Consider the following 25,251-nt stretch of genomic DNA (forward strand, 5'->3'; position numbering starts at 1 on the left):
AACTTCATTTAGTTTTAGAATTCCATGAAAATGGGAACCTCTAACAGCACAGAATCACAATGTACTGTGAAAACCCCCACTGGGCCCCAGGACTCCTTGCATATCCCTTATTAATCTCTGTGTTCATGGACACAAAGGATTATAACAGACCTTGCTAGTGTCTAAAGGGAGAACTGAGAACAAAATTAGAATGTTCCACTTAGGCAGTGTTTACCTTCAAATGATATAAAATAATTCCAGTACTCAGAAGGTCGTCATCAATGCCAATCAAATGGGGCAGTTCAGAATCCAAAACGACACCAATCCCTTCTTTCCTAAGGGCTAGAGTTTGTTCCTGAAATCAAGAATGAAAGAAAAGGAAAAGGTTACTTTGAAGAAAGAGAACATTGTATTCGGTGTTCTTTTCTTTTATGGTAAGTAAAGTGACTCTGAAACATATAAAACTTCAACTAAAATGGATTAAACTTATTGTCTGATTTATACAACCTCTTTGAAACCAAGCTGAAACCTTGCCTTCTTAGGTTCTATAACCACCTGACTACAAAGGAATCTTTCCCCCTCTTCAAAACCTTTATTTCTCTTAATATCTAGATGTCTCCTGATTTGCTGGCTCTTCTCTCCAGTTACTATGGACAAACTGTGCACGTTCCTAAAATGACTACTGTCCTGTGCATTAGTTCCTCCTGCACCACAGCTACTTGACCCTCTGTCTCCTGCATCATCTTCTCCTATCTATGGATCACACAAATCTGCTTTAGATTTCCCACCAACCACTACCACCACCACTTCCCGTGGCCCAGTATCTCCCTCCAGCTATCACCAATTTCTCTCTGCCCCTTTAGTGAAAAGCACCTCTGGAGAGTTTCCTACACTTGTGATTCTCCAATTCCTCCCCTCCTGCTTTCTCTTGAACGCACTCCATGGAGATTTTACCTGCAATCTGTAAACTGACTGATTCTCAAATCTAAATCCCTAGGCAGACCTCAGTCTCTCTCTCTCTCCTCCCCCTGCATCTCACACACACACACACACACACACACACACACCTGCCTATCTTGACATTTCTGTGAGGATGGCAAACAGGAAGCTCAAACTTAACACACTGAATAACCAACCCTTATTTCCTCCTGCCTCCCAAACCTGCACATTATCCCTTCTCAGTGAATGCCAACCTTCCTTACAGTTACTAGAACCCAAAACCATGACTCTACTTTCTTTCTCTAAACCCTACATACTTAGTGTTGACTCCACCATCAAAACACACCCCTCATCTGATAGCATCAAGCCACCTGTGCCATACTCCTCCCTGGCCCCAACCTTTAGCATCTTTTACCTGGATCACCACAACTATCAATTATACTACCACTCAAGTCCCAGCTATGGTACATACTCTACTTGATGGCAAGAGGGATATTAGGGCAGGCCACTCTGCTCAGATCCCTTATGTGGCCTCCCATTTCACTGAGATAACAGCCAAATCTTTGTAACATTCTACAAAGCACTACATGATCGCATGCTTTGCCAACCTCTTGCTCTCATCTCCTGCCACTCTTCCCCTTGCTCACGCCTGTTAAGAAATCCACAAATCCTTGCTGTCCTCAAACTTGCCAGCTTACCCCCAACCTCAGGGCTTTTGTTTTTCCTCTTTTTTCCTTCTGATTTGGGGGTTGCTGTGTATTCTGGCATTGTCAATTCCTTCACTTCTCCAAGAGCAGGGTTTCTCTACCTTGGTACTACTGACATTGTGAACCAGATGATTCTTTGTTATGGGGGGGGGGGTATTTTGTGTACTGTAGGAGGTTCAGTGGCATCCCTAGCCTTTACCCACTAGATACCAGTAACATACTCCCTCCTCCCCAAGGTTGTGGAAAGCAAAAATGTCTGCAGACACCAGCAAATGTTCCTTGTGTGTGTGTGTGTGTGTGTGTGTGTGGTGTGTGTGTGGAGGGGGGCAGCAGTCTCAGTTTTAAAGAATTCCCTATATACATATATAACTTGGCCCTCACTTCCTCAGATCTCTGCTCAAAAGCCACCTTCTCCCATCACCCCATACAAAATAGTAATCACAAACCTCCCTTATCCTGAGTTTGTTTCTCTCCTCAGTAATTATCATCATATATGTTATATACAAATGTATTATACAAATACTACAAACAAGTGACTGATTTCATATCTGGCATACAGTGGCTCCTCAATTAATATTTTTCAAATAAATTAGTATTTAACTCTGCCTTGACCAGTATGGCTCAGTTGGTTGGGTATCATCCCAAAAAGCTAAAGGTTGCCGGCTTGATTCCCAGTCAGGGCACATGCCAGGGTTGAGGATTCAGTCCCTGGTTGGGGTGAGAACAAGAGGCAACCAATTGATGTTTCTCTCCCTTTCCTGTTCCCTCCCTCCCCCTCACTCTAAAAATAAAACCTTTAAAAATAAATAAACAAACTCTAATAGCTCCCACTCCAACTAGAATGATTTCAGAGAAATGCAGGAAGGAGGGTCAATGGCAGCCCCTCTAGGAAGAGACTTGCAGGCCTATGCCTTAATATCAGGCCCATTTGACCCAAGACAAAAAAAAAAGTCTATAAAATTAGGCTTCTGGCAAGTCCAAGGGAAAGTAGACATACTTTAGCAGAAGGCGAAAGGTGAAAATTCCATCCTTGTGGTTGGGCTGTGCTGAGTTCTCGCTGAGTCATACACGAGAGCATGACATTGTGCTCTGTGATTACTGGCATAGTGGGAACAATGGAGCAAGTTCCAAGCTACCAAGTAGGGCTCCTAGTCAGAGACACTCCTGGTGAATCCCTTCCCCACCCCACCTCAACAGTAAGATAGCAGTAAGCAAGGCACAGTTCTGGCACTCCAATGCCCAGCAACGTCTGAAACAAAATGGGTACCCCCTACATTCCTGGAATGGATAAATGTGTTTTATGTCATTTAAATACTAACACAATGTACAAAATCTGCCATTCTCTAAGTGAAGGATTCAGAACTTCACAGCCTTGCTGACAAGGAAGCTCCTATGAGGCTCTGGGGAAGGGCAGTGGAAACAGAAAAGTCCTTCAGGCCTTCATGACTGCAGGCATTTGAGTCTCAAAGGTGCACATACAGAGCTAAAGTCATGCCAGAGGGCAACAGAATGAAGTGGCAAAAAGGGATGTTAAGAAACAACATAAAAACTACCACCTGAAAGAAAGCAATTTAATTTAACAACCATTAAATAGATGCAGAGAAAATGGCCAATGCATAACTTAGGTTCAAGAAAAGGAAATGAAGTGTGTCATTGTTCTTCAATTACTCCTATCAGCCACGTTCACATCCCAGGGTTCAGAACCTCAGGCTTCCAGGTCGGAGCTTCAGTCATCTTGACTTGCTACACCAAGGCCCTTGCAAATTTTACTACAATTAGCACTCTAAATAAACCAACCCCTGCTCCTACCTCTGGAACATTGGTAGAAATCATGCTTTTTCTTCTGCCCAAGGCATTCAAGTATAAGTTAAAAGTATGCAATTTTTTAAGATACACACACACACACACACACACACATAAATACTACAGTGGAGAATTTAATCACATAGTTCCATTTCATAAAGCAATATCCTCACTGGAAGGCCTCACAGCTCAGAACTGTGCCAGTACTGCACACACATTAGACAGCCTCCTGGCAATGAACTATCCCAGGCCTCTAGGCCCGTGAGAAAAGGAGAGTGGCCATTCTCACAAGTCCAGAGACATATGTACTTTCTCCATAAAAGTGGACAATACCTCCCCCAGCCCCCACGAAAGGCAATATTTTAAACTCTAATAGTTCCCACTCAAATTTGAGAAATTATTTTGGACCACATCCCAGTCTAGTTTAATACCCTTTTTTTTAACCACTGAAAAAAATTTTTTTTACTTCCTTGAAATAAGTCTTACAGACTTTGAAATTCATAACTCCAGGGGCTTTAAGCCAAAGTATTGCCTGTCCCCACCAATTCCCAACACACTCACTACACACTAACATGTACCCACACATACATCCATACAAAGAATGGATAAAACCAGAATTAAGAGAAAGTTTTCCAGGATTGGGAGTGGGGTCACATGAATTTATGATTAAAGCTGCCCTAGAGCTCTATGACATTCAAGCTGCATTCACTACATGATATTATAAAAGTGTCACCTCATAAAACTAAAAACAAGGGTTTAAATCATTGCTCAAGTGAAAAAGTGATTTCAGACAAAAATATCTATCACATATAAAATATTTACTGAGTGGCATCACTGTTATACATAATTTATGAAACACTCCTTTCATAAGATGGAATATTTAAATGGCAGAGTTGACGATCCCTCCACCAACTCCAGGCACTCTGGGTCCGAAATAATGAAAGTGATAAAATATGTATAGCTGCACATATTTTGTATTGAAACAAATCTTTTGGCAATCAATATTTGCATCACAGGGAAACTATGGCCTGACTAAAAGTGTCAAAACATAGAATCAGCTTATTTTAAACATTATGCTCATTACATTTGCAAGTAATATGTTCAACATGTTTTTATTCAACCAGTGAATGTAAAACATGTGTCCAGTGCTAGGACAATTGCAGCATCACCTCCTGTAGATTCCAGAGGTTCAGGTGAGCTGAGGCAGGGCTGCCCAGATGGGAGGGAAGAAGGCCAACCACACATGGGCTTGGCTTACTGAAGTGTCCCATGTAACCACTACCCTCATTTATAAGATCCAGCAGGGATTCAACCTCTTAGTCACAATCATACCCTTTGTATCTAGCACTGTGTCTAACAAAACTCATTAGCTGTGCTAAAAAAAATAAAAATAAAAACACTATTTTTCTCTCTGAAGAAACTTACCTGAGAGCTAGATCTTGCTTGGGAAATACTGGGAAAACTTGGGCAATGTGTCTGTGCCACCTAAAGTAAAAGCTCTAGAAACTGAGTTTCCTCCTACTGTATTACACCAGGTACAAAGTAATCACTCAATAAGCACTGATTATTTGGCACTGTAGGGAGTAAGTGATTTTAAGTAAGTGGGGGGACAGCAAAGAATCACATATCAGAAGCTTCCCGTGGAATAGTCTACAGAGAATTATGTGTTTGAGTAACTAGTGGACTTTTGAAGTGATGCCTCACAGTATAGAGTGCACTTAATTTCAGCCAACTTGACTACAACACTTATCACAACAGAAGGAAGAATGCCACATTCTGAGCTTGGAGCCACATGCCCAGTGTGGGTGTGAGAGGGAGGGAGGAGGTCTGGTAGGCAGGAAGACTTTTAGAAAAAATAGAAGTATCCTCTAGCAAAACTATTTTTTTAATTTAAAAAAAATGCATGTGATTTTATCTGAATTTAACATTAGGAAAAATATTCACTGAATTTCAATGAAATGTTTTTTTCATTACAAGAGATATTTCCTAAAATATCCTTCTATGTTAAGACATTATGAAATATACTTAGAGGCTGCCAACACTGCATATTTTTTTCATACATGTTTTGGTCTTACATATCAGTACTCGAGTTTGTACATGTTTGAGAATATCTGCCTCCTGTCCTTATACCTGAATGATACAGGAGCTACATCAATTGGACCATGTACTATGTCATAACTTTCCTTTTCCCAGGAACTTTGAAGACATGGTGCCACTGTCTTCAGAACTTGAAAGCTGCTCTAAAGAAATATGAAGCTAGTCTTGACTTTTAATCCTGGAAGATAATCTGGTTTTCTGCCTGAAATTTTTGAAAAATAATTTTTTCTTTATATTTGAAATTCAATAGTTTAATTAGGACAGATCTCAGTATTAAACATTCTATATTCTAAATTTTCCTGGAAAACAATATATTCTTCTAACCTGAAGACTCAGTTCTTTTCTTTATTTTTCATTACATAAAAATTCATTTGTTTTTATATTCCATTTCCTGTTTTATTTGTTGACTATCAACTTTGTAGAAACCAATTATCCTTAAACACATTTTCTTTGTCTTCATTTTTCAGTTGGTGATTGCTTCAGTATCTTGATCATTTCATTTGTGTGCAGTGAGATTATCAAGTCTTTAACTTTTAGTAATTTGATTTCTATTGTTATCCTTGATAGTTCTAATTTTATTTATGAGTCCCGCAATAGATTTTGCTTTAGACATCAAAGTCTGTCTTTAGGTCTGTGATCTCTCTTTTTTTCATCTCATTCTGCTTTTGATTATTATCTTGCTTTGTCCATTGAATTCCTGTTTCTCATTAACTTGTTTCACAGAATGAAGCAATTGTAAGGAACTCCCTTCTATGCCTTGAGGTATGTTTTCATCTAGATCTGGATATTTTGTCTTTTGTATACTTTACTCCTTTTCTTGCACTCTGTCTGTCTGTCCATCTATCCATTTATCCATCCATCTACCACTAGGCTATGTTTATGTAACTGCCCTACTCTTTCTCTTCATCGTACTTATGCTTAGGTGTGTCTGCCCAGAGATTCTGTATACTCTAACACTGGATGGGCAAGTCCTTGACTCTTGTCCTGCCATATCTGTCATCTTGTTCAAAGACTGAATACTCTGCATTCTCTTCTCTAGCTAGATGGAATGACAGTGGGCCGACATACTAGAAAGCAGCCGACATACTAGAAAGACTTTGAGTTCCTAGGCTCTGCATCCACTACTGGGCTCCTTCCTTCTGCTTGGCAGGAGATCCCATTCTTGGGGGAAGGTTGCTCTCAGGAGTCTCATTCTTTCACCAGGCCTTCACTTACGGACACACTCTGCTCTGTGTTTCACAGCATTCTAGTTACCAACATCAGCCATTTCCAGGATTCCTCAATGCGAACAGCAAAATCAACTGGTTCCTCCCTGAAGAGGGCTTATGAATCCTCACTTATTCAGCTTCTAATGCACAAGCCTGAATAAACCCCCTTACAACCTTCCTCCCTCTTCCTCAGCGGCCAGCTCAAGACCTTTTCCATCTGCTTCCTATTAATGACTTCATGGTGGTGTTTCTGCTGCAGGATGGGATGTTTGTTTTGTTTTTTATTATCATCTCCTCATTTCTTTGAAATCTGTGATGTCATCTCCAACTGTCTCTTTAGCATCAATGTCAAGAATAGGATTTCAGCAAGCTACAAAAAAGGAAGAAAACAAGGTTTGGGGGATTTCTTAAGTAAAGATATGGAGATGGATACAGAGGGAACTGCTGGATATTCAGTTTAACTTACAAACTTGGAAAAATGGTCTGAAAAAACAGGCAGATTGATCACTATCTGATTCAGAAACAGGGAAGCCATTGAGAATTCTGAACAGGAAACGGTTGGTGCTTCAAAAGATGAATCTGGCAGGATGCACAGAAACAGAGGAAAAAGAGAGGTAGGATTAGAAAAGAAGTGGTAACTGGAGAGACACTGCTGAGGCAGATGGACTGCATGTGACCATTAGTTTAGACTGGTTCATCTTAAGTAGAGACATTCTTCACAACCATTTTACATACTCTTCTAAATAAGACATAAGAACATTAGAGAGGTTGCAAGACTTGCAAAAATATGATAAATATCCAAAGATTTTTATTGCTAGGGAAAAAAAATCCTGACTTTTCCAGTTATACTCTGTAGATAATTCAGCAAGTGGATACTGTTGACTTATTACTCACCAATTTGACTAGCAAGTGTTGTCAAGTAATTTACATGTTTCTTTTATCATATACAAATGATAACCAGTCATTTTTGACACAAACCAATTAGCTCTGAAATCCTGAAAATACAGCACAAGCTGGCATGCACCCAGAAGTGAAGCACTGTTTCCTGCACATTCTTTTGCACACAGAAAGAATCCTGCCTATCAAAAAGAGAAAGGAAATAGTTGCCAAGATTGCCAGGAAGTCAGTGTACCAGTCAACTGCCTCAACCACCATCCGGTCTTCTTCCCCGCTGTGCCCATGAAACCTGAGCAAGCTCTGATGAGAAGGAATAAGAATCTCCATCATATTCCTCCAGGAAGTAACTTTTTATTTTTGCTGTGTTCCCAGAGAGAATGATGAAATAAAGGAAAACAATATTTGCTGGCTAGCAACATATTCAATGTCTCTGCAAAGCTGATTGGTAACACGTAATCCTTCATGTGAGAGCTTTATTAATTATGCTCTTTGTATCATAATCAAATTTAAAAACACACACACAGAAAGAAGGGAAAGAACAGTCTGGAAATTAAAGACTGGAAATCTACCTAAACTAAAAAGATCTGACAGATAACACACACCTAGGTAGCAAGAGAGGACTAAGGATCAGCCATCAGAAGGAGGCCCCAGGAAGGAGGAGGATCAAGTGCGAAGACAAAATTAGAAATCCACAAGTTGGGGGGAAAAAAAGAATCAAGTGGGTAAACCTAGAAGCGACCATCGATCCTTTTCTTTGCCTCAAATCCCGTATCTATACCACCAGTGGGTCCATCAGCAGCTCTACATGCAAGACTGTCTGAATCATCCACAGCTTTCCATCTCCACTGCTACTGACCTGGTCTGGCTACCAACATCTCCTGCCTGGAGACTCTGAGGTGCCCAAATAGTTCTTCATGCTTCTTCCCTTACTGCCCTACAACCTATTCTCCATATGACAGCCAGAGTCATCCTTTCAAAACATTAAGAAGTCATGTATAAAACCCTACAATGCTTTCTCATGCATTTATATTGAAATGGCCCCACATCTACCTTAATCTGTACCCACCTACCTCTCCATTACTATCCCCCTCCACTCCCCACTTACACAACTCTCTAGCCACAGTGGCCTTCTCATTCCCACTGCAGGCCCTTTGCACATGCTGTTATCCCTGCCTGGGAAATTCTCCTCCTAAATCTTTGTGGTTTGCCCTGTCTCGTTAGTCAGCTCTTATTATACATGCTCTCTAGAGATCAAAGACATCAGTAAGACAGACAAGGTCCTTGCTCAGATAAAGTTTACATTCCCTCCACCTCTGTTCCAGCACATTCTACCACTCCACCTGGCTTACTGTTTTCAGTCTGTCTGCTTCTCAAAAGCAAACAGTGGGTCCAGGACAAGTAAGCCCAAGGATAAAGAGATTGGGATGAAGACATCAAAATCCGCCCCCAGGTCTACGACTGTCTCTTATCAGTCCTGATTTTACTTTCCTTGCTAGTCAAATCAGCTCTGAAATCACAAATGAATACTTAAAATGACCAGAATAAGTCAAGCTTTTAAGAGAATCTTCTGTAAAGGTAAAGATTGGGTTCTAAAAGACTATCATCATAAATAATTTAAGTATACAAACTATCTGTACCAAGAACCACAAAATTCACATCAGATTGGAACCTATTAATGATAAAAAGTGACTGACTTCTGATCAAGATAGAGGCATAGGTAAACACACTTCACCTCCTTGAGCAACTACTGAAAAGAATTACAACTAGACCTCAAAACAACTAACACACAGAGCTGTCAGAAAATTGAGCTGTATGGCAGTCTGACAACCAAGGATTTAAAGAAGCCACATTCATCCAGACAGGTAGGAACAGCAGTAATGGAAGGAGAGGCACAGAGACATGGTGTGGCACAGAGAGGCCAAACATTCACACGTGGAGGACAAAAACCAAGAGGGATACCTTGGGAGCTAGTGATCCCAGCCCCAAGCCAGACCACACAGCTCTGGGTTGCAGCACCAGGAAGATAAGTCCCCATAACTTCTGGCTATAAAAACCAGTGGAGGTTGGGGCAGTGGACAAAACTGCTGGATTTTCAGAAGGCTTGACTTAAAGGGCCCACAGGGACTTAAACTGTATGCAAACCAAGCCCCTCTGGGACTCAGCACCAGGGCAACAGCTGGAAGGGCACCAGCCGCACAGGGCCAGTGCCAGGCAAACCTCCAGAAGCCAAGCAGTGACGCTGTTCCCTCCCAGAGCCCTCCCCGCACAGAGAGTCACAAAGTGGTGAAGTGTATTGCCCTACCCTGGCGATTACCTAAGGCTCCACCACACAAAATTTATAGGGGCCTTTTCTACAATAGGCCATGCTACTAAGACAGGGAGTCAAAGCAGCTCTACCTAATACACAGAAACAAACACAGGGAGGCTGAAGAGACAAATAAATATGGCCTAAATGAAAGAACAGAAGAAAACCCCATGAAAAGTACTAAATGAAACACCAATAACCAACCTATCAGATGCAGAGTTCAAAACACCAGTGATCAGGATGTAACAGGGTACAGCCAAGAGGGGGGGCTCCAAATAGGGATTTGTAATGGGGTCCAGAGCTCAAGGTGTCCAGGAAATATTAGAAAAATATATACAGGATGTCCTCACCCCCACAAGCCAGAGCTGGGGGAAGGGACACAAGGAGTATGGCCATTCAGAGCTGTTTTATATAGCAACAGCTGTGCAGCTAACCTCTGGCATGGTCATTTAACATATCTATAACCTTTAACTGCTTTCATAGATATGTTAAATAGCTGTGGCCATGCTTTGAGTCAGGGGGATGGGAGTGACTTCCACCCAAGATGTAACTGGGAGGCAACTCCCCCTGGTTACAGCACCTGCATGAGAGCTTGGAGAAGACTGGCTCCACACCATGGGGCCACATCTGCCCAGACTTACTATGGCAGCCCAGTAAAGCTAGAAGAATACGGGAATGCTGGCAGGTGTAACTGATTGTAGGAGGAGTCGGAAATGGGGCTGCAGAGGAAGATTGGCATGGGGATTTAAACCCAGGCACAGCAGCCATACCCGGGGGAGAGGACCACGCGGCTTTGGCAGAGTGGGACCCCATGGCGGCGACACAGCCAGTGGTGATGAGAGCCTGAATCACAGACTTCTACTTCTTTTCCTGAGATACGGTACTCCGGACTGGGCAGAGGGAGAAGGAAGGACCGTGCGTGTTTGTGGGTATTCTAAAGGACTAGCAGTTTAATGAAGACATTAAGTCACTACTCTAAGTCTGCATAACTTTTAAATAAATAATTCCTTTCCTTTTCACCACTCTCTGGCATTGAGAGACATCTCTCCCTGGCGGCAAGCAAGGTGAACCTAGTAGGTGGGGGGACCCCCAGAGAGGAAGGGGGGTTCCTTTTGGTAATAGTATATTGTTCACCCTCCCCACTCCGGTCTGTTCTGTAACAAGGATGCTCAAAAAACTCATTAAATACAGCATAAAAACAAAAAAGACCCAGGAAGAAATGAAGGTTACCCTAAGTGAAATAAAGAAACCTCTACAGGGAACCAATAGTTGAGTGGATGAAGCCAGGATTCACATCAACAAATTTGGAACATAAGGAAGAAATAAGCATTCAACCAGAACATCAATTAGAAAAAATAATCCAAAACAACAAAGATAGTATCAGGTGCCTCTGGGATAACTCCAAACATACCAACATCCAAATCATAGGGAAGCCAGAAAGAGAAGAGGAAGAGCAAGACACTGAAAAACTTACTAGAAAAAATAATGAAAGAGAACTTCCATAATTTGCTGAAGGGAATAGACATACAAATCCAGGAAGCATTGAGAGTCCCCCAAAAGTTGGACCTAATGAAGATCACACGAAAACACATCATAATTAAAATGTCAAATGTTAAAGATAGAGAATCTTAAAAGCAGCAAAAGAAAAGGAGAGAGATACCTACAAAGGAGTTCCCATAAGACTGTCAGCTGATTTCTCAAAAGAAACTTTTCAGGCAAGAAGGGATTGGCAAGAAGTATTCAAAGTGAATAAAAGCAAGGACCTACAAACCTAGAATACTCTATCCAGCAAAGCTATCGTTTAGAATGGAAGGGTAGATTAAGTGCTTCCCAGACAAGGTAAAGCTAAGGGAGTTCATCATCACCAAGCCATAATTACATGAGATATTAAAGGGACTTAAATTTAAGAAAAAGAAGATCACAACTATGAACATTAAGACAGCAACAATGCCCTGACTTGTGTGGCTGAGTGGATTGAGAGCACCAGCCCTGTGAACCAAAAAGTCGCCAGTTCGATTCCCAGTTGGAACATGCCTGGGTTGTGGGCCAGGTCCCCAGTTGGGAGTGTATGAGAGCCAAATGATTGATGTATCTCTCACACATTGATATTTCTGTCCCTCTCTTTCTCCCTCCCTTCTCCTCTCTCTAAAAAGTAAAAAAATAAAATCTTTAAAACAATTTAAAAAAATAAAATGGCAACAAATTCACAACTATCAACAATTGAATATAAAAATACAAACTAAGCAAATGATCAGAACAGGAACAAAATTATAGATATGGAGATCACTTGGAGGGTTAATTGGGAAAGGTGAGGAGGAAGGGTGAGAATGGGTGGAAAAGTACAGAGATTGAAAAGCATAATTGGTAGGTACAAAATAGATAGGGGGATGTTAAGAATAGTATAGGAAATGGAGAAGTCAAAGAACTTATATGCGTGACCCATGGACATGAACTAAGGGAGGGTATTGCTGGAGGCAAGCAGGGTACCGGGCAGAGGGGGGCAAGGGGGAAAATTAGGACAACTGTAATAGCATAATCAATAAAATATATTTTTTTAATTAAGAAAGAAAACAATTTAAAAAATGATAAAAACTAAAGTAGGAACACAGAAGCCTTTGCATTTGTCCATTGCATTTTCCATGACTTTGAAACAATCCACATTTCAGTACCTGTGGTCAAAAGAAACACATTGAGAACAGATGGTGAACGGTCCCAGACTCACCAGGGCAGAAGCGGCAAGAGAAGAACCTGGCCTCTGACTACTCCATAGTACTAAGAAACCTAAATTTCCTGGCATATTGATAGTTGGCCCCTAAACAGTAAACAGAATTAATATTGTCCTTTTAATGAACAGAAACTCATGGGGTAGTTCAATTTCTACTACCCTCTCCACTGCAGAAACATCATTCTTTATTTAAATGCCACAAAGCTAACTGTTGGCAGGCAGTTCAGAAAAGATGCTGTGCGGATTTTACTGATGAAACAGTCCTCTCTGCCAGGAGAGCAAATCACCCAGATGTCTGTATTTAAATTATGCAAAATGCATAATACCTATTAAAGAAATTATGTGTGAAAATATGCAAGAGCAAATTTCCTCACATTAATATTTAACTAGACTTTTTAAGTAGAACAGGATCTTGTGATCACAAGTATTTTAGTATATTTGACCTAAATGAAAGCCCAAAATACTCAGGAGTTCGCGAGAAGGTTCTACAAGGGCATTTCTATATATTACAAACTTTAATATAAGGTAAGAAAGCAAAGTGAAAGGATTACTTTAGGTGGCATTTTGTAACCCAGAAAGCTTCAATCTGACATTGGCCTTAAACTTTGGTCTGTGAAGCTCACATACTCTTGTTTCTTACCCCCCAGAATGTCATGCTTATGTCCACCTCCCAGGCTTTGCTCAAGTGATCATGTGCAGTTGAGATAGCCCTCCAGTTCCTTCCTCTACCTGAATCTTGCCCACAATCCCTGCCCCCTGGGGAACACTTGGAGCCTACTTGGGTCCAGGTAGACTGTTCTTCTGTACTGGCCACAGTTACCTGGCCTATTCAGTCAAAAAAGGACTAGTATCTTTATATCCATATATTGCTTATTTCTCCCGCTAGACCTGTGGATCACCAAAGATTTTTAAAAATACCATGCCTGAGTTTCCTTGGGACCAAGGGAAGGAAAATGATTCCTGTCCATGGCCCTGACCGAGGAGGGGGCTTTGCTGCTGTTTCTCCTGAACATTTTTCTAAATAGGCATCCCTATAGGAGGGTATATCATCAGTTACTTGATAGAAGAGTCTCAGGTTGTCTATCAGAGCAAGGAGGAGTGGCATTTCCACATCTTCTACCTGCTTCTAGAAGGTGGCAAAGAGGAGCTCCTCGCTTACCTGGGATTGGAGCATCTCCCTCAGCTGTACAGATACCTCTCACAGGAGAGAGAAGATCTACACTAAACTCCTCCCAGGACCAAGCTGGAATTACAACTGAATTATAGAGAAATCATCCAGAATAAACAACTGAGCACTAGCTGGAGAGAAGCCTTACAATCACATATAGCAGAAGAAATGGCTTCACCACAGCATGACTGGAATGGAGTAAAGAGGAGATGCAAGAGGGCTGGCTGGGCTCATATGGGCGGCAGCTGAAGTGCCAGAAGAATATTTCAGTGGCCAGGGGGTTCCCTCTGAGAACTGTGGGATCTAAACCTCAAGCTGAGCTCCCCAGCCAACAGCACCAGAGCCCAAAAAGAACCCAGATAACATCCAGCTGCAAAAAAGCGAAAAGGTTTCTCTGCCAGAGACAGATAGCTGGAGTCACAAACAACCTTTGAAAGGGCCAATGCATAAAATTTCACTTCTAGCCACTTACCCTGGGCTCTGGTAAAGTGAGGGAGGGAGGACTACAGACATCTGAGGACAGACCAGGGCTGGTGGCTTTAGGGAGAGAACTGAGAGAGCAGCCACCAGGATCCTGGTACTGAGTCATTACCCCATACTGCAGGCGCCATCATGCTCAGGCCAACCACTTCACTCTGAGTGGCATCAGCCTGAGAGGAAGAAATAGTACTCTATTTCTTTTGCCCCCAGGAATTACTCTGCCTCTCCCAGTGGTGCTTAAGCTTGACAACTGATTGCAGAGTGACTGGATTAATAACTCAAGGAGTCAGACATAGACTGTGGATCCCTGGTAGTCTTAAACAGACTGTCCCATTCTAAGGCTAGAATGGAACACTATCTGACATCACCAGAGGCAGACCCAGAAAGAAAACAAAGTGGTAAATACTAGATGCTACCAAGATGAATTCCACCGCAGTCTTCTTCATGATTTGCAATATTTTCTCTCCTGCATAGCTTTTTAACACTCATTTCTTGTCCTTCAAGTTTGTGCATATTAAGTCACTAGATTTTATATTATAGTTTATTTCAATCTCATACTTTAATCCTCCCTTTGCTTACTCCATTTTACTTTCTCCTTTCCTCTTCTTATTTTCATTTTAAATTGTGTTTTCTCTTGCTACAACTTTTTTCCATTCTGCAATCTTACTATTTCTGCCCCCCACTCCAGCCTCCCAAATCCATTTTTCTTGTCACTGGTCAACTCATATTTTTTATCCTGCTCTTAAAATACCTTTGTTCTTTCTCTACCTTTATCAAACTTTGCTCATTGGTTGTGGATAGGTGTTGGTTGTTGCATTATTTCCATTTTATCTCTAGATCTTCATTATTTTGGATTTCAGATCTCAAATTTTACTGTTCCCCTCTCCTATTTCATTCTTCCTTCCACTTGCCCTTTCTTTTTTAAGTCTCAAATTTTAATTTTTCCCTGTCTTAGCCTAGTTTTTTTCCTCATTCTTAGTATTTCTTCTCCCTTTACCATTTCGAAATCACTTTCCTTTCCTCTAAACATCTCTTAGGCTTTTCTTTCTTTCTTTTTTCCCCTCTCATTCCCATCCCACCTATATTAATTTTAGCTCCTTTGTTGTTAATAGGGCTGTGATGGATATTTTTCTCCAATTTGGTTCCTATTTTTTTATTTATTTCATTTTTTCATTTTTCTTTCTCTCTTACTATATTTTTTTTAATTCTGTTTAAATCAAATACTCCATGCTTCCCTGCACCTCTACTTTCTTCATTCCTTTTTATTTATAATGTGAATTTTACTTTCCCTCTTTGCCTTGCCCCAATTCCCTACTCTTATTATTGATCTTCTCTCTACCCTCTCAAAATCATTTTTCTTTCAGTTAGTTATATCTCATATTCATTTCTCCATTCTTATAATAGTCTTAATCTCTTCACACCCTTATTAATACTGGCTTATTTGCTGTTTATAGTGTGATTGGTGGTAGGGGTTATTTTTACAGGTGTCTTTTTGTTTCCTGAGCTGTGTGGTTTCATTCTGGCAGCACATACACAACAGCATACAAAATGTGGTAGGTGGAGAGACAGTCAGCAAGCCAGAAGAAAGGACCCATCAAAGAATGACCCAACAATAATCAAAACCCAATTACAACCAGAGAGCCAACATAAATGGCATAACGGGCATCCCAGGAGCATCACGTTCAGGAGGGCAAGGAGACTGCACCACTGAATCTACAGTTCTACTATAGGAGGTCACACCACAAAGACAGGGAGTCAAAGCAGATCAATTGAAGAGGAGGAACAAACAAGAGTACCTGAAATGGGGAGACAAAGAAACAACTGCCAATCAAAAGGAATCCACAAAAAACATGCTAAATGAAATAGAGGCAAGTAAAGTATCAGACATTGAGTTCAAAATAATGGTTATAAGGAACCTAAATGAGCTCTGTGAGAACTACAGAAAACTACAGGGAAGTTACAAGGAACTTACTGTGAATTATATCAGCATGAAAAAGGACATAGAAACGATAAATAAGAACCAGGAGGAAATGAAGAATGTAATTTCTGAATTGAAGAACATAGTAGAAGGAATTAAAAGCAGGATCAATGATGCAGAGGATTGAATCAATGAGCTGGAGGACAAGGTAGAAAAAAATTCCCAGACAGAGCAACAAAATGAAAAAAGACTCAAAAAGAATGCAAAGGGTTTAAGGGCGCTACAGGACAATATGAAAGGTAATAATATCCGTATCACAGAGATACCAAAAGAAGAATAAAAAGGCATAGAAAACCCGTATCAAAAAGTAATGACAGAAATTTCCCCAACTTGATGAGAGAAAAAGCCATGCAAGGCCAGGAAGCACACAGGATCCCAATCAAGATGAATCCAAAGAGGCCCAATCCAGCACACATCATAATAAAAATGGCAAAATTTAAAGGAGAAAATATTAAAGGCAGCAAGAGACAGCTAGTAATATACAAGGAGCCCCAATAAGGCTATCAGCTGATTACTCAACAGAAACACTACAAGACAGAGAAGAATGGCAAGAAATACTCCAAGTAATGAAAAGCAAAGGCCTGAAACCAACACTACCCTACTCAGCAACACCCACCAACCTTTAAAATGGACAGTGAAAAAGGAGTTTCCCAGTCAAAAAAAAAAAAAAAAAATGGAGTAAAAGAACACATCTCCACCAAATCAGTATTACAAGACATGCTAAAGGGAATGCTTTCAGAAGATGAAGAAAAAGAGAGAGGAACACAAGAACAAAGGGGAAAAATGGCAATGAACAAGTGCCTATCAATAATAACCTTAAATGTAAATGGATTAAATGCTGCAATCAAAGATATAGAATAGGCCCTGGCTGGTGTGTCTCAGTGGATTGAGTACCGGCTTGCGAACCGAAGAGTCGCTAGATCGATTCCCAATCAGGGCACATGCCTGGGTTACGGACCAGGACCCCAGCTGGGAGTCCGTAAAAGGCAACCACACATTGATGTTTCTCTCCCTTTCTCCCTCCCTACTCCCTCTTTTTAAAATTAAATAAATAAAATCTTTTAAAAAAAGATACAGAATAGCTAAATGGGCAAGAAAACACAACCCATATATATGCTTTCTACAAGAGACCCACCTCAAAACAAAAGATCTACAGACTGAAAGTGAAGGGATGGAAACAAATATCCCAAGCTAATGGACAGGGAAAAAATACCAGGGTAGCAATACTTATATCAGAAGAAACAAATTTTTTTTAAAAAGCCCATAAAAAGAGACTAAGGATGAGAGTATGTAATATTTAAAGGAGCAATCCATCAAGAAGATATAACCGTTGTAAAACATACATGCACCAAATACAGGAGCATCAAATATATAAGGAAAATATTGGAGAACTTCAAAAAAGATACCGACAGCAACACACTCATAGTATGGGATTTTAACACCCCACTGTCAACAATAGACAGATCTTCCAAGAAAAAGTCTACAAAGATATTGTGGCATTGAACAATACTCTAGATCAAATGGTCTTAATTGATATAAACAGAATCTTTCACCCCAAAGAAGCAAAATATACATTCTTTTCAAATGTATATGGAACATTTTCAAATACAAACCTCACAGAACATCACAAAACAAGTCTCAACAAACTCAAGAAAATGGAAATCATATCAAGCATCTTCTTGGATCACAATGGCTTGAAACTAGAAACCAACCTCAAGGAAAAAACTCAAAACATTCAAATACATGGACACTGAATAACAAGCTATTAAATAATGTATGGGTTAACAATAAGATCAAGGATGAAATCAAAAATTATCTGGAAACAAATGTAAATGAACACACAAAACCCCAAAACTTATGGGACACAGTAAAGGCAGTCCTGAGAGGGAAGTTCATAGCAATACAAGACTACCTAAAAATGGTAGAAACATTTCAAATAAACAACCTAAACCTACATCTCAAGAACTAGAGGAACAACAACAAACAAAGCCCAGAGCAACTAGAAGGAAGGAAATAATCAAAATCAGAGCAGAATTAAATGAAATTGAGAGTAAAAGAACAATTCAAAGGATTAATAAATGCAGGAGCTGATTCTTTGAAAAGATAAACAAAATCAACTAGTCTTTAACCAGACTTATCAAGAAAAAAAGAGAGAGGACCCAAATAAATAAAATCAGAAATGAATGAGGAGAAATTACAACCAACACCACAGAAATACAAAGGATTGTAAGAAACTACTATAAACAACTATGTGCCAAGAAATTTGACAACTTGGGTGAAATGGACAAATTTCCATAAACATATAACCTTCCAAAACTGAATGAAGATGCAGCAGAAAGTCTGAATAGACTGAGATAACCATTAGTGAAACTGAAGCAGTGATCGAAAAACTCCCCGCACACAAAAGCCTGGACCAGAGTTTCACAGGCAAATTTTACCAAACATTTAGGGAAGAGCTCACTACTATCCTACTCAAACTATTTTTTAAAAAAACTAAGAACAGGGAAGACTCCAAAACTCTTTTTATGAGGCCAGTATCATCCTAATTCCTAAACCAGGTAAAGACACAAGAAAGAAAGAAAACTACAGGCCAATATCACTGATGAACACAGAAAATCCTCAATAAATATTGGCAAATCAGATCCACCAATACCTTAAAAAGATCATACACCATGACCAAGTGGGATTCATCCCAGGGATGCAAGGATGGTACAATATTCACAAATCAATAAACATAATACATCACATAAACAACAGCAAAGACAAAAATCACATGATCATATCAATAGATGCAGAAAAAGCATTTGATAAGATACAGTACCCATTTATGATAAAAACACTCAGCAAAGTGGGAATAGAGGGAGCACAACTCAACATAATAAAGGCCACATATGAGAATCCTACAGCCAACATCATGCTCAATGGGCAAACACCAAGAGCTTTCCCACTGAGATCAGGAACAAGACAAGGATGCCAGCTTTCACCACTTTTATTCAACATAGTATTGGAAGTCCTAGCTACAGTGATCAGACAAGAAAAAGAAATAAAAGGCATCGAAATTGGAAAGGAGGAAGTAAAACTGTCATAATTTACAGATGACATGATAGTGTACACAGAAAACCCCATAGGTTCCACCGAAAATTCCTCGACCTAATAAGTGAATTTGGCAAAATAGGATACAAAGTCACTATTTAGAAATCAAAGGTATTTTTGTATACCAACAATGAAATATCAGAAACAGAAACTAGGAAAAAAAATCCCTTTACTACAGCAACAAGAAAAATTAAGTGCCTAGGAATAAACTCAACAGACAAGGTAAAAGACATGTACTGGGAAAACCACACATCACTGAAAAAAGAAATAGAGAAAGATACACACAAATGGAAGCATAACCCATGTTCATGCATTGAAGATCCAACATCATTAAAATGTCCATACTACTCAAAGCAATCTATAGATTCAACACAATCCCTATTAAAATACTAATGACATATTTCCCAGATTTAGAACAAATATTTCAAAAATTTATATGGAACCATAAACAACCCCAAAAACATCAGCAATCTTGAGAAAGAACAAAGTAGGAGGGATCACAATACCTGATATTAAACTACACTACAAGGCCACTGTAATCAAAACAGTCTGGTACTGGCATAAGAACAAACACATAGATCAATGGAACATAATAGAGATCCCAGAAATAAACCCATGTCCTTATGGTCAATTAATATTTGTCAAAGGCAGGGCAAAAGCATAAAATGGAGTAAAAAATAGCCTCTTCAACAAATGGTGCTGGGAGATCTACAATGGTACATGCAAAAAAATGAAACTAGGCCATCAACTTACGCCATACACCAAAATAAACTCAAAAATTGATAAAAGCCTTAAACATAAGCCATGACACCATAAAAGTCCTAGAGGATAACATAGGCAGGAAAATTTCAGATATCCCACACAGCAATATTTTCACCTATATGGTTCCTGGAGCAAGGGACATAAAGAAAGAATAAACAAACGGGGCTATATCAAATTAGGGGCAGGGAAGAGCAATGGGGGAAAATTGGGACAACTGTAACAGAATAATAATAATATAAATAAATAAATAAATAAATAAAAATAAATAAAATATGCCATGCCTGAGCCCTGTACCAGTCCTTTAAATGAGCACCTCACGGCTAGGGCCCAGGCTTGGGTGTGATTTTAAGCTCCCAGGTTTTTTACATTCAGCATGGTGCTATAATTTTCTGTATCCTCCAAAGGACCAACACCTCTGTTCTGCTGGGTGCATTTTGAGGATGCTCAGAGGAATAAGTGCTACTGTTTATCAAACTGACCCTCCCCACCCTCCACTGAATTTCTCTTACAACTCATTCAACTAATACTTACTGAGCATTTTCTACTTGTCAAGTGCTAACCAGTCTATGTTAGGGATGTATCAATGAATAAAATCTACATTCCTTTATATATTATCTCTATCTCTATATTGTTCTCTCTAGATCTGAATCTATACCTATGTTACATGTAAAGATATATCCATATTATATAAGCATATCTATAGCACATCTATGTATCAACCTAACTTTAAACAGATTTATCTATTTCTACTTATCAATATTACAGATAGTAGTTATTATCACTAACATATATATCTTGCTACCCTCAATTAGCAAAATTAGAATTGCCCAGAAAAAAAGAGAACTGAAACAAAAAACCTGAAATTCACAACTAGCCTTTTTATTTAACCAAAAAGTTTCAAGATCTTGGTATATGATAGAGTTCCTCAAATAATACAAAAGTGGGCAAAATTAGGTTTACAGTTATAATACAAATAAATACAACAATTAATAAATAATAATAAAAGAATAAACTGTATTTCATGTGCTCACTACTATAAACCTACTTTTGCCCACTCCTGCATTTAATCCAACACAGTTCTTGCTCACAGACTCTCAGAATTGTAGCAAAAGTCAACTCCTCCAGGCCAGACTGGACACCAGTGAGCTACCAGTGTCTAGTCACAGATTGCACATCTTCCTCAGTTCCATCCAAACACTGAGCACAGTACTCCAGATAAGAACATACAGTGCCACAGAAAACAGTAACACAACTTTATATCAATGTCTTAAGAAAGGTTGTCTTCTCCCTTTGGGCAGTATAATGAATTAGCTTGACAACAGTTGTTCAAGGAAGTTGTTATCATCAGACGCACTTTACAAAGGCAATAGCCTGAGTCAGAGGGTGACCCCTCCCCACCTCAGCACACTGTTGTCCCACAGAGTCAGCACTCTGGAACAGGCCAGAATGAAGGAAAAGGGAGCTCTGTGCAGTGTTTTAGCTAGGCCTGCCAAAACAAAATACCAAGGATTAGGTGGTTTCAAAATAAAAATTTATTTTGTAAAGTTCCAGAGATTGTGATCCAAGTACAAGTTGTCTCTACCATCTCACTATGTGCTCACATTCCCTTTCCTCAGTGCACACATTCAATGGGAAAGAAAAAGAGTTCACTTTCTTCTACTTACAAGACCATCGGTCCTATTGGATTAGGGCCCCAAGCCTAATGACTTTATTTAACCTTAATTACCTTCTAAAGGCCCTGACTCCAAATACAGTCACATTGGGGGTCAGGGCTACAACATGAATTTCGGAGGCCAACAATTTAGTCATTGGTGTATGTATGTATGTGTATGTGTACTACAAACAGTATATGCTACTGAATACAGAATATATCATAAATACAATCAATAAATATAAGATAGGGAGAAAGACAAGAGAGAGACAGCCTGCCAGAGATATCTCATGCAATACTCAAGAATACGAAGAGATTATCTCTGGGAAATGTTTTTCCTTATGTTTCTTAACTTTCCAATTTTCTATAAAACAAACACTCATAATCAAAATAATACAGGTAATAAAGATTTTTAATATAAAGGGATATCCTTTCATATAATTTTTAAAAATTATTTCAGTTAATGTATTTCATTTTATTTTGTTTAAAATGTATTTTACTTATGTTAAGTACACCTCCATGTTTGAGTATTATTGTATCTCACATAACATTCTGAAAACGGAATGCTAAAATGATGAAACAAAAATGTATCAGACTAAATGAAAGCCCAGAGACTATTTCTCCAAAAGCCCGCAATTAAAAAAATTATATATATATATAAATATATATATATATATATATATATATATATATATATGCCCACAGCTAACATCACACTCAATGGCAAAAAGCAATAATTTTTTCCTCTAACATCAAGAATAAGAAAGGAATGCCCACTCTTTCCAGTTTTATTCAACATAGTACTGAAAGTCCTACTCAGTGCAATTAGGCAAGAAAAAGAAAAGTCATCCAAATAGAACAGCAAGAAGTAAAACTGTCTCTATTTGCAGATAACATATTATACATTAAAAACCCTAAAAACTCAAAGAACTTCGAATAAACAAATTTGGTAGTTTTAGGACATAAAACCAATATACAAAAATCTGTTACATCTCTATACACTAATTATAAACTATTAGAAAGAGAAATTAAGAAAATAGTCCCATTTCCAATTGCATCAAAAAGAATAAAATAACTAGGAATAAATTTAACCAAGGAAGTGAAGACCTGTATACTGAAAACTGTAAAACGTTGATAAAAGAAATTGAAAGAGACACAAATAAATGGAAAAACTCTCCATGCCATGAACTCAAAGAATAATATTGTTGAAATGCCTGTACTACCCAACACAATCTGCAGATTTAATACAATCCCTATCACAATTCCCATGGTATTATTCACAGAAATAGAACAAAGAATTCTAAAATTCATATGGAATTACAAAGAACCCCAAATAACCAAAGCAATCTTGAGGGGGGAAAAAAAAGCTGAAGGCATCACACTTCCTGACATCAAAATATATTACAAAGCTATAGCACTCAAAACAGCAGGATACCAGCAAAAAAACAGATACATAGATCAACAGAACCAAATTTAAAGCCCAGAAACAAACTCGTACATATATTGACAATTAATTTACCACAGCAGAGCTAAGAATACATAATGGGGAAAGGACAGACTCTTCAATAAATGGTTCTGAGAAAAATGAACAGCCAGCCATATGCAAAACAACAAAATTAGACTACCTTACATCATACACAAAATCAATGATAGGTGAATTAAAGACTTGAATGTAAGACCTGGAACTATAAACCTCTTAGAAGAAAACATAGGCAGTAAGCTCCTTGACACTGGTCTTTTTTTGTATTTGGCCCCAAATGCAAAGGCAACAAAAGCAAATCATTAAGTGAGACTATGTCAAACTGAAAAGCTTCAGCACAGAAAAGGAAACCAACAACAAAATGAAAATGCAACCCATATAATGGGGGGAAATATCTGTAAATTATACATCTAATAAGGAGATAATATCCAAAATTTGAGTATTTACATGTGTGTATGTGTATACGTATGTGTATATATACGGAACTCATATAAGTCAATTTTTAGAAGTTCAATTAAAAAATGGGCAGATGAACTGAATAGACATTTTTCCATAAAAGACATACAAATAAATAGCAGGTACATGAAAAGATGTTCAACATCACTCATCATCAGGAAAATGCAAATCAATACCACAATGAGAAACCACCTCACACCTGTTAGAACGGCTATTTTATTATCAAAAACACAAGAGATAAGTGTTGTGAAGAATGGGAAGGAAAGCAAACCCTTTTGCACTGTTGGTGGGAATTTAAATTGGTGTGGTTACTATGGAAAACAGCATAGAAGTTCCTCAAAAAGTTCAAAATGGAACTACCCTATAATACAGCAAGTTCACTTCTGGGTATATATCTGAAGGAAATTAAGTCACTGTCTTGAAGAGCTCTCTGCATCCCCATGTTCACTGCAGCATTATTTATGATGGCCAAGACATAGAAACAATCTAAGCATTCATCGACAGATGAATGGGTAAGGAAAATGTGGTATAAACATATATAATGAAATATTATTCACCCATAAAAAAGAAAATTTTGCCATTACAACAACATGGATGGGCCTTGAAGGCATTATGCTTAGTGAAATATGCCAGACAGAGAAAAACAAATATTGTCTGATCTCACATTGAAATAAAAAAAAAAAAAAAAAACTTCATAAATATGGAAAACAGACTGGTGGTTGCCAGAGAAGGTAGAATGAAATGGGGAAAAGTAGTCAAAAGGTACAAACTTTCACCTATAAAATAAATATGTTAACCAGATGCAACTTACAGTACAGTGCCTGAAGTTAACAATAATATATTGTATAATTCAAAGTTGGTGAGTAAATCTTAAAAGTTCATATTATAAGAAAAAAATTATAACTATGTGAAGTGGTGAATACTAACTAAATTTATTGTGTTCATCAATTTGCAATATGATGCAAATTTGTGTTCATGTGTGTGTGTGTGTGTGTGTTTCCATATATGAGAGGTCATTTCAACCAGGGACAAGAACTAATTTAAATATGCTTTTAAGTGAGCGATTTGAGTAACAAACAAAAGTCACAAATGGTTTAGAATTCCTACTGTTCTCAAATGTCACAACCAAGGAGCACTTTCAATGAGTCTTTCCTGAAAATGAAGACCATAAGGGCATGTCATGTTTTCCCACATGTCAGCATTTTTAATGGGGTGAGGTGCACCAGGTCCCTCTCCACAAAATCATGGGGTATTTCTCGGTGAAATGCGAGTCCAGAGCAACAACTCAGAGAGTACAGTCTGCAAACTCTTTGCCACTATTCTACCATAACTACAGAAATTAAATGCAAGTACTCAGAAATTTTAAGAGCAATTGGACAAAGTAATTTTATAACTTTGAGTCTAATAATACAATGCTGGGACTTGTTTTCTGTGTATCTCTTATGTGTCATTTTGTTATTCTAATAATTCATTTTAGTATATTTTACATACACAATGTCCAATGGATTTTTTTTAAAAAAAGA

General features: G+C 38.7%; 1 protein-coding gene across 5 annotated transcripts in view; it reads right to left on the minus strand.

Moving 5' to 3' along the window:
- The window catches only part of KIF16B (kinesin family member 16B), a 301,049-nt gene that overhangs the window by 147,304 nt on the left and 128,494 nt on the right, over positions 1-25,251 (minus strand). For all 5 annotated transcript variants that reach the window (XM_024559335.3, XM_053926360.2, XM_053926359.1 and 2 more), the window contains one exon: positions 215-334. In XM_024559335.3, coding sequence (XP_024415103.2) covers positions 215-334 — 120 coding nt within the window. The remainder of the gene's footprint in view (positions 1-214; positions 335-25,251) is intronic.

The sequence above is a fragment of the Desmodus rotundus genome, chromosome 6 (genome assembly GCF_022682495.2).
Source record: "Desmodus rotundus isolate HL8 chromosome 6, HLdesRot8A.1, whole genome shotgun sequence".
Lineage (NCBI taxonomy): Eukaryota > Metazoa > Chordata > Mammalia > Chiroptera > Phyllostomidae > Desmodus > Desmodus rotundus.